This window comes from Chamaea fasciata, unplaced genomic scaffold (assembly GCF_029207755.1).
Source record: "Chamaea fasciata isolate MVZ Bird 193981 ecotype frontalis unplaced genomic scaffold, bChaFas1.0.hap1 SCAF_1, whole genome shotgun sequence".
Classification (NCBI taxonomy): domain Eukaryota; kingdom Metazoa; phylum Chordata; class Aves; order Passeriformes; family Sylviidae; genus Chamaea; species Chamaea fasciata.
Window position 1 is genome coordinate 49,804,340 of NW_027094086.1, and position 12,870 is coordinate 49,817,209.

Consider the following 12,870-nt stretch of genomic DNA (forward strand, 5'->3'; position numbering starts at 1 on the left):
GCTTAATACGAGGCTCAGAACTACACCCCTAGGCAGCACAAAATCTGAAAAACACGAAAGCTAAAACTTCAGGTATCAATCTAACCGAAAGCATTCTATGATACTATGGATATCCTTATGCAAGTTTATTTTAACAGTATGATTGCCTCAAATTTCAGCGAGTAAGGGTAAAAGTACAAGTGGGAAAATAACATCACAGACTACAACAAAATTTTCACTTCTTATCTCAGAGAAACAAGAAGTAATATTTACACAAGGATGATAATACTGACATAACAGGTCATATGTAGCTAGGTGTGGACTAATAGAAAGTTAGATTTTACAATGTGATAAGCAATGACTGCTACCAGTGAGACTGTAATATCCAGAGAATCTCATTTTCATTGCAAGATAAACTGGTGGGGACCATCACAGAAGCAGAGAGGTGGAGTGTTCATCCTACCCATATCCTGTGCAGTGAAATGTAGGGATGTCCTGTCTCCACAGATGACTGTGGGTTCACTTCTGTGCTGTGAAATCAGCCATACCTCTGTATATGGGGGATACAAAACCCTGAAGGGAAGCTGCCATGGAGCACAAGATTTCTCTTGTGCCCATCAGTGATACTAAACCTTAACTGACTGAATGTGCTTTATAAATCCATCACTAACAACTGTTCATTAAAAGCTCCAAGCTCAAAGATCCTCCAATAAATCAATATCCTCTCCACCTTAAACATCATATACACAAAACAGATGTCAGCTGCCATAAGGAAACCACTAGCTCCCGAAGTATGCCCACCTACTACCTCAAAATAAATATATTTTTCATTGTCTTGCCTTGAAAATTTCTTTTGACTTACAAATTATTCACTGAACTTAATCATACTTGACACACAAGCCTGAAAAGTGAGAAATGTGTCCAACAGCTTCCTCCTAGTTTCAGAGAGAAAAGAGAACGGATTACAACAGTATGAATAAAAAGGTAAGTAATATATCATGCATCAATGAATGTGAGCTGGGAAAGTTACTACCTAGGCCAGTAATAGTTCCAGAACTGTTTGTCAGGCTGCATGTCCAGAGCGCATGGAGATGCTTCTGTCTCTTTAATGTAAAATTTAAAAAACCCCCTCCCTGTTCAAGGAAAGAAACAAAACACACCTCAAGGAACATGGAAAGCATTTTTTTGCTAGCTACAGGTTTGGTAAAAATGAAAGAGACTGCAACATGAAAAAATTACACCAACTGTACTGAAAACATATTGTAAAACACTAGTAAAAGATTAATCAGACTTATTCCTTTTGTACTAATTAGTGAAGTCATTGTTCCCTAATTGGAAGTCGCTCAGCAAGGAAGAAAATTAACAAGCTTTCCTGCATGTGTCTAAAAATATTCACCATAATGAAAATGTGGTATTGCACCACCTCTCCCTTCCCCCATCTGTGATCTGGATCAGATCACTTCAGCAGAATGAGGACACTACCTCATTAAAAAAAAAAAAAAAAAAAAGAAAAAAAGAAAAGAAAAAAAAAAGAAAAAAAAGAAAAAGAAAAGAAATAAGAAGTGTACTTTTGTTTATATGATTTTGTTTTCCCCCTGGATATATTGGAGTATATTATAGTAATATAGAAACATCACAAAGTAAATAGGCACTCATTCCCAGGACTGGGATGGTTTTCAAATTAAGGATTTATGATGTGCCTTATGGTTAAGTGTAGTGTAAGGACATCAGCTTCAGTTTGCTCAAATGACAGAACATCCTGGGCACTATTTCAGGCTAAGATTATCCATACAACCCTTATCATTTCCCTCAGTGCAGACACTTCCCAAGGCTCACTTCTAGGAGGACCAGGAAATCTTGAAATATGTCTTATACTAAGTAACAATGGAGTGGTTTGATTTTCCTTCCAGGTCATCCTAGCAGAGTTGGTGCTGCAACTCTGACAAGATTTAGTGAGTAATATAGGTTGACTCCAGCTTGGTGGTTTGTCCTCCAGGAACTGACTTGATCAATTCTCAGTGAGGTGATGTGGAAATTTGAGTTCATGATGTATAAATCAGATCTACCTCTTTCTCATTGCTCTTGTCACTGCTACTAAGCTTGCTAACATATTGTACCACTTAATTGAGCTTGTTAATTTATTGTGATTTGGTTTGCTAAACAATTTTGTCTCTAGATTCCCATAAATATCCAAGTAGAAAGTACTTACACTATTTGATTAACACATAAAAATATAAAAGTGGGTGTAAACCAATAACATGCCCCTATTTTGAGATAATATTTTTGGAATGTCTCTGATAAATTTTAAAGGTAGGAATTGTTTGGGTCACTGTAAGTAAGCTATACAGTAAATCATAGGAAAAGATGCAGCTATGATGGAGTTTATATAGAAAAAATTCTTTACCGTGGGATAAAAAGGAGAAAAGTCTAATGCTTATATGCTCACATGCTCTCATCATCATCAGTCGTGAAACTTGGTGTGCATTAAAAAGGGGTTTTGGTGTTTATAACTGTATTTCTCCTAATCACAGCTGACTGGAAAAATATCACATGCCTAGTAAAATACCTTGAAAATAAAGATTTGTTAAGAAAAACCCCTCATTTCTGTTCTTCTTCTATCCTTTTTACATAAATTCTACAAATGCATATACAAAGTATCAGGATCATTAAAATTTTCAATTCACTAGTGATCACAGAGTACAACTTGTCTCAGAAAAAAGTTTATGTGATCAAACATGAGTTCAAAAGAAAAATTCTGCAACTGTATTTAATCTAAAATCCATGTCTACAAATAAATTACCATTAAGTTCTGTAATATGTTACAAAACCCCCTACAAACAAACAAACAAACAAAAACCCAAAATATTCAAATGGATGAAGTCCCCACAACAACAGCAATAATGAGTTAAGAAGCATAGTTTGAATCTGTATTTTAAGCAGTGAGTGTGCCTGCAGTGGAGAAGAGGAAAGGGGGAAAATGGAGTAGAAAACCTATGGTGACAGGATCCATCTCTCAGCCCTCTTGTCCTCAGCAGAGTTTTCCAGTCCCTTCCATATTCCTTATCATTTTAGTGGGGAAAACACTGCCATCATGTTATTCCTTGTGCTAACCCACCAGCTACTTTGCCCATAGTCCTTCAAAAGAACCAAAGGGATGGCTGCAGATCCTTCTTTGCCTTATCCAGCTACGTATCTTGATAAAGCTTTCTGGAACTTCCTATCTTTCAGATTTCAGTCTCTCTAACAAACTTGGTAATAGCTGGCCAATGGATTTAAGAGTTACTGGAAGCTGGAGGCGACAAGTTGGCATGTGGATAACAATGCAATTGCATACCTTTTTATCCCAACAAAAAACATGCTGAACATAAACAAGGTACATATAAATAGTGAAAGAATATGTCCTGAATCAAGCTCAGGTGCAACAGAATTGTCAGTTACCTGTCACCTGCACCTTCTTTAGAAGTTTGCTAATTGGTCCATTTTCAATCTGCTTACAAGTGAAAGATAAACTTTTGCCACTTCTTAGGAACGGCAAGAAAACACCACTTTTTTTTTTTTCTAGCTGAATCAGTTTATCTAGACTGTGAAAGCTTAAACACTAAAAGCATACTGCCAGCAAAGACAGAGAAAAAAATCTGCTTATTTCCTGATAGGATAATGAGAATGCAGCAGCGGAGGTGTGTATTTCAAAATCACAGCAAGCTGTGCTTTACCCGGAATGGTACCACAGCATTTGACACATGTGCTGTAACCACATGGAAACCATGGCAATGGAGGAAAATTGAAGGAAGGAGACTGTATGGTATGGCAGGGAAAAAATCCTCAGCAGAACTGGGAAAAGAAATTTGTATTATGTAAAGGAGATATGAGAAATTGTGCTGTTCAAAGGTTATTCCTTATATAAAAAGAAACATTGGTAATAATGAAAATACTTTCTTAGAGGAGTAGGCGCATGAGCAATGGTAGGTAGGTAGGTGGGAGGAACAGCGTGGGCTGTGAGACCAATATTAGACTTAAAGGAGTCAGAGAGGAAAAGTCCCCAAAGATGAAAAATCCCTTCAAAAAACAACAGTGAACGCAAAAGGGAACATGTTTTAAAGTCGCTTGCTCTGCCAGAGATGAAAGTGCAGCCAACTAGAGACTGCATACAGCAAACTGAGAAAAAGAGTAGCAGAAAGAACTGTGCATCAGGAAGATCCCTGACAACTACTGCTGTAGAAACACTGCTTTCACGGTGTGCTTTGTTCTTCACGGACAGAAAAAACCCATAATTAAAGGAGTGAAATACCACTCAGGTTTATAGTGTTAATAATACCCTTCAAGGTCAGCTAGAAGGTCCACTAGCAATACTAAAAGGCTGCCTGCTGCCTAGATCAGTCTTTGGCTCATTTCCACAAAGCTCTTATTCAGGTGCAAATTGAACCCAAGTCAACAGCAAGCCAAGGAAATAACTTGTTATCACACATCACACAATTGCTTGATGACCTATATTCCGTGAGTTAGGGGCCCTAGTTAAGTCTCTGTCCAACACACCTGCAAAACTCTAACATAACTCTCGAGTAATCAGCGTAGCCATGGGATGAAAAACTAATGCCATTGTGAAGGTCAAGTCACACTATTAAGAAAGTATGAAGAAGTCTGCAAAGACCTAGCTTAACAGAAGACTTCAATTCCCAGAGCTGACACTCAGCTGTTTCTCATAAAACCCCCAGAAATTATCATGTTCAGCAGAAAGTAATGAAAGCACTGCATAATTATGTATTATACAAATTGTCTCTGAAAGTGAAAGGTTTCTCAAGAAGAGATATTTCTTTAAAATATCAGCATAGATTAACAGAAATAATTCCATTTCCTCCCAGTTTATGCTGCAAAGCCATTGAAAAAAAAAAGTCATTTCACGCTTTCTCCTCTTTTTTGTTTTACTACCATTTACCATTTTCCTTCCTTCTTCTACCCTATGGTTTACATCCTACTTCTGCACAGCTCCTAAACTTACATGAATTTTACAGAGTGTAACTTAAAATCAGGCACATTCCTAAAAGCTTTCCTAAATAGGAAGTGATTAAAAAACATGGGAAATTAGGTATTTATGCAAGCCTATTGCTGAATTACAATGACTTGAAAGTTAAGAGCTTCTGCTGCCTGGCATCTCTGGTCTGACGTCCTCCATGGCTAAACAGTGACATGCAGGAGTTTTGATTTTTCATAAATCTGTATTTTTTTCAAATCTTGTATCTACAGAGAACAGAAATGACCAGGAGCAAATACACTCATTGTGATTCATTGTGCTTTACATATACTATGGAACTCTGGGAAGCATGCTTCTAAAAACTCAAAAAGAGTAAGCTCTTTTCCTGAAAGTGTGTCCATGCATGAAGCATGGCTGGACGGAGTTTGTGGTGGTAAATAACATTCATGTTCACCTTGCAGAGGTTGCAATGACTGATCTCACAGGAGGAGTTTTGGCTCAGGAAAGGATGTGGTAAAGTCTTCTGGATGATGAAAGGAATCACTGGATCCCTTGAGCAAAAGCCAGCCAGATTATGAAAATCCCTGCAGAAAATGAGATTGCTTTCTCCTGTGGACACTAATGGAAAGACAGAGAAGAAGCAATCCCAGGCTTCCCTTGAGACACAGGCAGGCAGGCAAGCAAGTAAGTAAGCTTGCTTTTCTTCTGCTGGTCTATTCACTAATGTCAAGAGCATGGCATTCTTAACAAGGATCAAACAGTTTTCTCTAAAATCTGTTTCTCAGATAAGGCCTCCGTGAAAAAAATGGGGTAGAGAAGGACAAGGAAGGAGAAGAATTTAATGAAGGAAATGCAGAAGGAGTCTTTTGTCACTGATCATGGATACCAGAAGAGATAGAGATCCTTTTTATTTTTTCCCCCTATTTAAAAGCCACAGCCTTAGGCAAGTTACAATAAAATTGGGTTATTTTTGGTCCAGTGAACTATGATTCACTGCTATAGCTAAGAATTTAGAAGAAGACAGAAACAATTGTTGATTTTAAAACCACAGTCTTTTCTTTTACGGATATAATTTATTTTCATGCTTTAAGGGACCTTTCCAATTTAGAATCAATTAAAATAAAATGTTAATACAAAATTGTCCATTTGTGCAATTTTCCTGACAATTTGGGTGGCTTTTTTAGAAGGCCCAAATAAAGGAAAAACAAATAGTAACATTTAAAAACCCACAAACTCATGATTTCTTTTGGCTAAAGCTTTCATAAACAATTTAAAAAAAAAGCATTTTTGGTTCTTCACAAAATACACTGCAATTCTGAGTGGAAAACATGGGTTTGTATACTTTCAGATGGTCTTTGTTCTTTTTAATTAAATGTCAGATTCTCTCTGGAGCTGCAAAGACTATCTTAGGGCTAATTTCACATGTTGAGTATATATAAATACACAGTTATACAAAGCTTTTGCAGGCCAAAGCTGTATTTGAATAAGCATTCAAAGAGCACACCTACTGTACGTACCTGGATGCTCACTTAACACTAACAGGTTAAAATACTTCGCAAATTCATAGTGCAGGTTCCTTTTCAGAATAACATTGAAATACACTCCCAGATTTACTCTTGTTCAGAAAAAAACCCATGCAAAAATAAGCATGACTGAACACGCTTGTTCAAATATGTTCCTGAACTGGTAGCTAGAAGTAAAGAGAAGAAACAAACATAGAAAACATGGAAAATGTAAAGAAAAGAAACAAACATAATAAATGTATGTCTTAATGGAGAGCTGTATGTCTACAGCAGAACATGGGCTTACTTGAGGGTGGTGAGCTCGGTAAGGGATGGCTGGGTGGCCTTGAGATAACTCTCCCTGCGTGCAGCAATCTTTGGAGAAGGCTTCGGACTTGTGTCTGAGTCTCCACTGTCATCGTCCCCCATGGCTTTGATGTAACTGCCACTACGCATCCGGCGGCAGGGAATCTCGTCATCTTTTCCTCGTGGAGTGTACCCACTCCATTCATCCTGAGGAACCTGAAGTGATGAACAAAAACCTCTTGTTAGGACACTCCTCCCTGATATTATTGGTAAGCCACAACAGAGCCACAACAAAAACTCTGATGGCCAAAGGCCCTTTCTTAATCTCATTTGACCCTGGGTTGCTGCTGCAACGGAGGCCCACTTCTCACTCTGCATAGTCACAAGCACCTCTGGAGTTCTTTGCTATTTTCCATTACTTCTCTGGGAAGTTTCTAGCAAACATGCTGACATAGAAGGCTTGGTTAGGTTTAATACCAGGCTGGAAAAAACTCAGGTGTTTTCAGATATTTTCATTCAAAGCCTTTACAAACCAGATCAGAGTATTTTTTGGCTCAGCTCAACATATTGAACATCTTTGGGGAAGCACAAAAGCTGAAATACGAATCCCTAAATGACAATCTTTTTTGACAGAGTGTACACAGGAACATTCACTGGGATGATTTTGGCTCAAGATACATTTCAAATTAGTGGAGCTATGCACTAATCACCATAAAAGTAGGTTTGCAAGAGTGAAATTTTACTACTATTGCTTCTATAGCTTAATTGGTGCAATTGCACATCTGCAGCTCGCAGTGAGGCTCCTTTTGAATTCTGTTGGTCTGGGTGTCCGAGTCCTACAACCCTTTATTCCTTTCTTTTTCTTCTTTTTAATGACGTGTATTATTTCTCTTGATCTGAAGTCACTGCTGTCCCTTCTTTGTATTGGAAATCTGGAACAGTTCGAATGTGCATTCATGAGATTTTGAGACATAACAAAGGACAAACCAAGAGCAGAGTGCTCTTGCCCACCCATTGTCTCCCTCCCTCTGCTCCTGGGGCTTCTGACCACATAAATCAGCATCCTGCTCTTTCCTGTAACTGCAGAAACAACATGCAGTGGAGCAGGGTCTTTGAAGCTTTTTTGCAGAAACACCATTTTTATCTAAAGGTGAATCTGCAAAAGGGTTTTTTAGTTAAACAAATTTTGTGTTAGACTTAAATACAAGCAGTTGTGAATTTTTAGTTTGCTCCTTCTCTGATTCTTGTGAGTGAATCAACTCTATAAAGCAGCCATAGCTATAATGCTCAGAAAACCTTACAAGCCACATTAAATAAGGAGGCATGAATCTGGGTTACTAAATTTGTCTTGCAAATTACAAATACTCTCCCCAGCAGAATAATCTTTTCTGTGAGAAGTTTGTTTTTCATCAGCATTTACCTTCAGCTGAGGATCTTGTGAATCCCATTGGCAGATTTCAGCTAAAGCATATACGTGCCAGTATGTTTAGACAACCAAAACTAAAACATTGGAATGCTTGCTAATGGCTTAGCTGTTGATTCCCACTACAAACGTAAGTCTAAGAGCAGAGGCTGCAAGGCCTTTCAAATGTTACTCTTAATACAAATAAATTTTTATGGCCTTTTTGTGTCCTTTAATCAATCTATACTGCTATAAACTGCAACCCTAAATCCACTGTGCTATACAAAGGAACAAAGACATCTAATGGTCCTATGCCCTTGTAGGCTTATTACTAGTTCTAATTAACTATTTATATTGTTTTATTAATTAAACAATTTGCAGCCTATTTCTTTGCTTTGTTTCCTGATGATTTCAAAACCCAAGACTGCGCCAACCTTCTTCCTTCATTGGTTTTTCTTTTCCTGCTTCTGATATAATGATTTAGGGCCTTCCTTAAGCTGCCAGGCTCAGAAAGTCCTTCTTCTTGTGTTCTGTTTTCCCCATTCTCTCTTGGTCAAGTCCAGCCTTGAAACTCATTTGGACCTTCAGTATTTTCCTCAAAGGACTGAAGATTTAATACTGGAGATCTAATCTAGATTGCACCTTTATCAATACGCTTTCTAAAGACCCAGTCTTCCTTCTCAGGACTTGGGTGTTCTCAATTGCTCCATGTTTTATTTAACTAATTCTTTCCTTGTGCCCTTTAAAAGTAATTTTCCATATTGTCTTTAAATATACTTAAGCTAATGGCTCTACAATTCTTATCTTCCATCAGCATGCAAGGTTTGTTGTTGTGGATTTTTGTGTGTGTGTGTGTGTGTATATGTTTTTGTTTGGTTGTTTTGTTTATTTTAAAATTTATTTTCTTGGGCTCCAAGAATCTAAGTTCCTTAAGGCAGGAATATGGTTCCAATTCCAGTTTTTTTACTGAATAATGACATGCAGAATTGTGCATCTATAGGATATTACTGAATAAGTACTCATAAAAACTCTTGAAAATTTCCTCTAGGAAAGGGTAAAGCTTTAACTAAGACTAGGAGTACTAAGTACTAACAGAATCTACTGGAAGAACAGGATTGAATGAAGAGCTCTAATATTTTTTGACATTAAAAAAAAAAAACCCAACCAAACAGTATTTTAATTCTGTGGCTTCTAAGTTTATGCCTAGATACCAGATCTGGAAATCTGATGCTTTCAATATGAAGGTAACACTCAGCAGCAGTTTTGATTTTTGATATAGAAGAGTAGAGAGTATTTACATTCCTCCCTTAGTCACTTAAGACAGACAGAATATAACTTTTTTTTTTTCAGGTCTTACTCTTGCATTAGTCCTGGGCCTAGAACATAGTGAGTATACAACCTATATTCATACCACCTCTCACACACATTTTGGTACCTACAGCTTCTGCTTGTCAGTGTAAAACCTTGAGTTTTCAAATCACTCGTACAAAAAAGAATTTAAGATAAGTAAGTAGAATCAAGCTCTGCTGGTATTTTGATGCCATGCTCAGACTTTAGTCAGCAGCTTAAAACCTGTAACGGTGTATTTCCAATCAGGTTTTAGGCAGCTACTTGTCAGAGTATGTAGAGAATCTGTGAATTCTCAGAGGATATGCACTTTGATCTGTTTAATATTTTATTCATTATACTTCAATTGAAGATCTTTGCTTTCACTCATTAAGATAAATTAATCTTTAACGCACTAAATAAACTATGTTAGTATATTGTTAAGGTTGGTGTCTTTAATGGAGAAAAAGTCAGGGGAGATAAAGATAAAATGTTCATACAGCGCCCATAATTCAGGCAAGCTGAACACTTCTAGTTTTATTAAACAACAGATACACTGTTAAATTTAATGCCATAGTTTATAAGTGCAATACCAATGAGGAGATATAGTTACTGTGGAAACCCTTACTTTGGAATTATTGAGTTCTGTTGTCAATAACCCCAAGTACACATACAAGACCTTTTATCCCAAAGCTTCTCAAAATTATTTAGATGCCATAGGCCAGGTTTTGAATGCTGGTTGCAGTGGATTTAACCCTTACTTTCTATTTACACATGCAAACACTGTGTACCATGATGAGTTTTTGAATGCATTGCTCTAGTCATTCAATTTGTATGATGTGATTGGAAGTTTCTAGTTTGAGCTCTGCTCCTATCAATAAAGTGAGCAATCACTAAAAAACAACTGCTACGTTTTCAGTAGCTTTTCCATTAAAAAAACCCAAAACACTAATTACAGAGAAAGAAAGCTGAGCTCTTAACACAGAGAGCCCCAGTGAGTGCCACAAACTCACTGGCTGGTTTGGGTATTGGAAGTCACCTGCATGAGCAAAACCAAGGAAAATAACACAAAAGTGAACCAACTTCCATTATCATATTATGGGTTTAAGGGTAAACCCTGTGTGTGGCAAAGAGGAAAGGATGGCTGTGGTTAAAAAGTCATCCAGATTTAGAGAACAGACTAAAATACCAACCCAGATGTGCTTTTAATTTCATGGAACACACTGAGGAACCCAGAGTATTTGTACAAACTATCTTACCTGCCTAGACAAAGCTGCCATACAAGAATGGCATGGATATTTGATTAAAAAAGCTATTTTAGATAAAGTTCTGTCCATGGAATTTTTTTTCTGGTTTGTATTTTTATAAATACTGTTTTTACTTTTTTATTGTTTGTTTACAGTAAAATTTCAGTATATAATTGGTTTTGTAGATGAAAATTTGGGTCCAGCTCCCCTTTATCTTATTTTTTCTTATTTCTTATATCACATTCACAAGAGCAAGAAACCCTGATTTCAGAATTTGGTGTAGGAGAAAACTGAGGCATCATATAACTGATAAAGTGCATTTGCAGGATAAAGAAACACTTTAGAAGTTCTGCCTCGGTTATTAAGAATTTTAATACTTTCTATGAAAGGGTCTCTGTCTGTGTCTTACTTGACTAGGACAAACAACCCTTAAAGCTCAGCATTTCCTTTCATTTCAGGCAGATAAAATAATGTCAACATTTTAATAGTGCAGTGCCTCTAGTCAAATACCTCAAGCAATACCTATTAAAAGAAGTGACCTGATTTTCAGAGTGCTTTTTTGGTGCCTAAAAAGTATTGGCTGTAACAGACATGGCCGTAAGAGCTCATGCAGACAGTGCAGTTCACTGTTGCAACAAAGTGTTTCATATTATGAGGAAAAAGTAAAACATAAAGCCCTCTCCAAAATGCAAACTGCAAAAATAAAATCAATCAGATTATTTCATACATTCTGTTTCCACACATATGGTACTACACATCCTGTAGTGTGATTTCTTCTGTTGGTCTGGAAAAAATGCTGGGAGAAATGTCTATGTGAACCTCCAGCTCTCTTACTTTTTTGAGTCAAGGGGTCTGCACAAATATTTCCACAGGCTCTTACTTTATTTGAATGGCCAATATTATGCCTTGCAAGGTCACACACTACACTGCACACAAGTGCAAATGCACGGTATCTTCTGCCTTAGAAGATTAATGGGATTAAGATTGACACACTTGAGATAAAACTGTTTCATGCTTTTAAGAAAATCATATTATCCAATTACCTTGGCAATACCATTTTTCCAGTATCAGAATATCAAGAGAGAACATCACTTGCATGATTGTTTTAACTCTTTAAACTCTTTAAAAAGGGGGAAGAGCTAAACTCAGATCTAAAAATGAACATTGTTTTTATTAAAATAGAACTATTATTATTCACACTATCGAAGTAATAATGATCCTGGAAACATTTCATTCTCTAAATTATCTTTAAGCTCATGTACAAATCTTTACAAGCCTAGAAATCAGGAGCGTAATTCACTTGCACAAAAAGCATAGTGAAACAGAACACCATTATTACTTGAATAGAGATAGAAAATATTCAGCAAAGGCCTCTGAGCCATGCAGCTCACTGAAACTTAAAAATTCAGCTAAACCCCTGGCAACAGATTGCTGCATGTATAAACACTAAGCCTGACAACAGTTTCTTTCTTTTGATTAAATGGCTGATATAACATTCTTTTGTAAACAGAGCAGACTATAAAGATGAAGTACTGCTACTGGCCAACATTTTACCTGGATTTAGCATTATTTAGTGTATAGATTATCTGTCCCAATATTTAACAAAATTTATGTTGCTCAGCAAGTTTCACACTTTGTCATTAGCCAGGTTGTACTGACTTGTCATTTCCTTTAATGCTTTTTTGACATAAAGGAACTGGATTTTTTAACAGATAGTCTAGGACCCCTAATAAAGAAACAAAAGAAACAGGTATACTGGCCCCATAGTTTTCAAACATTCACTTCATAAGCTCACATGTAGTAGTATGTGAAATAAGCCCAGACTGTAATGACAAAGGGAAAGAAAACATTTTTAATTAATTTTCTAAACAAATAAATTAGAATACCTAATTTCCTTTTTTTATTTTTTATTCCCCCCCCCCCCCCCCAAATAGTTATTAACTTACCTTGCTGGATGAAATAGCAAACAGACTATCTCTATAGCATATTAAGTTCATAATTGATCTCTAGTTTGCTTTGGTTTATTGCAGCTGAAATCATTAAAGCTTCTTCCTGTTCTTTGCAAAAAGCAATGTGGATGACTATAGAAGTAAACAAAAGGACTGGAAGGAGTGGCTAACCACCACTCACAGCAGTAGA

General features: G+C 36.8%; 1 protein-coding gene and 1 long non-coding RNA gene across 10 annotated transcripts in view; one reads left to right on the forward strand and one right to left on the reverse strand.

Moving 5' to 3' along the window:
- The window catches only part of DLGAP1 (DLG associated protein 1), a 403,833-nt gene that overhangs the window by 115,677 nt on the left and 275,286 nt on the right, over positions 1 to 12,870 (reverse strand). For all 8 annotated transcript variants that reach the window (XM_066183026.1, XM_066183018.1, XM_066182983.1 and 5 more), the window contains one exon: positions 6,758 to 6,972. In XM_066183026.1, the coding sequence (XP_066039123.1) occupies positions 6,758 to 6,972 (215 nt within the window). The remainder of the gene's footprint in view (positions 1 to 6,757; positions 6,973 to 12,870) is intronic.
- On the forward strand, positions 5,146 to 6,021 carry LOC136289349 (uncharacterized). 2 transcript variants are annotated; one of them, XR_010720768.1, is made up of 3 exons: positions 5,146 to 5,320; positions 5,410 to 5,632; positions 5,710 to 6,021. It is a non-coding gene; the product is annotated as an uncharacterized lncRNA (long non-coding RNA). The 2 variants fall into 2 exon arrangements; XR_010720770.1 differs by having other exon boundaries at positions 5,734 to 6,021.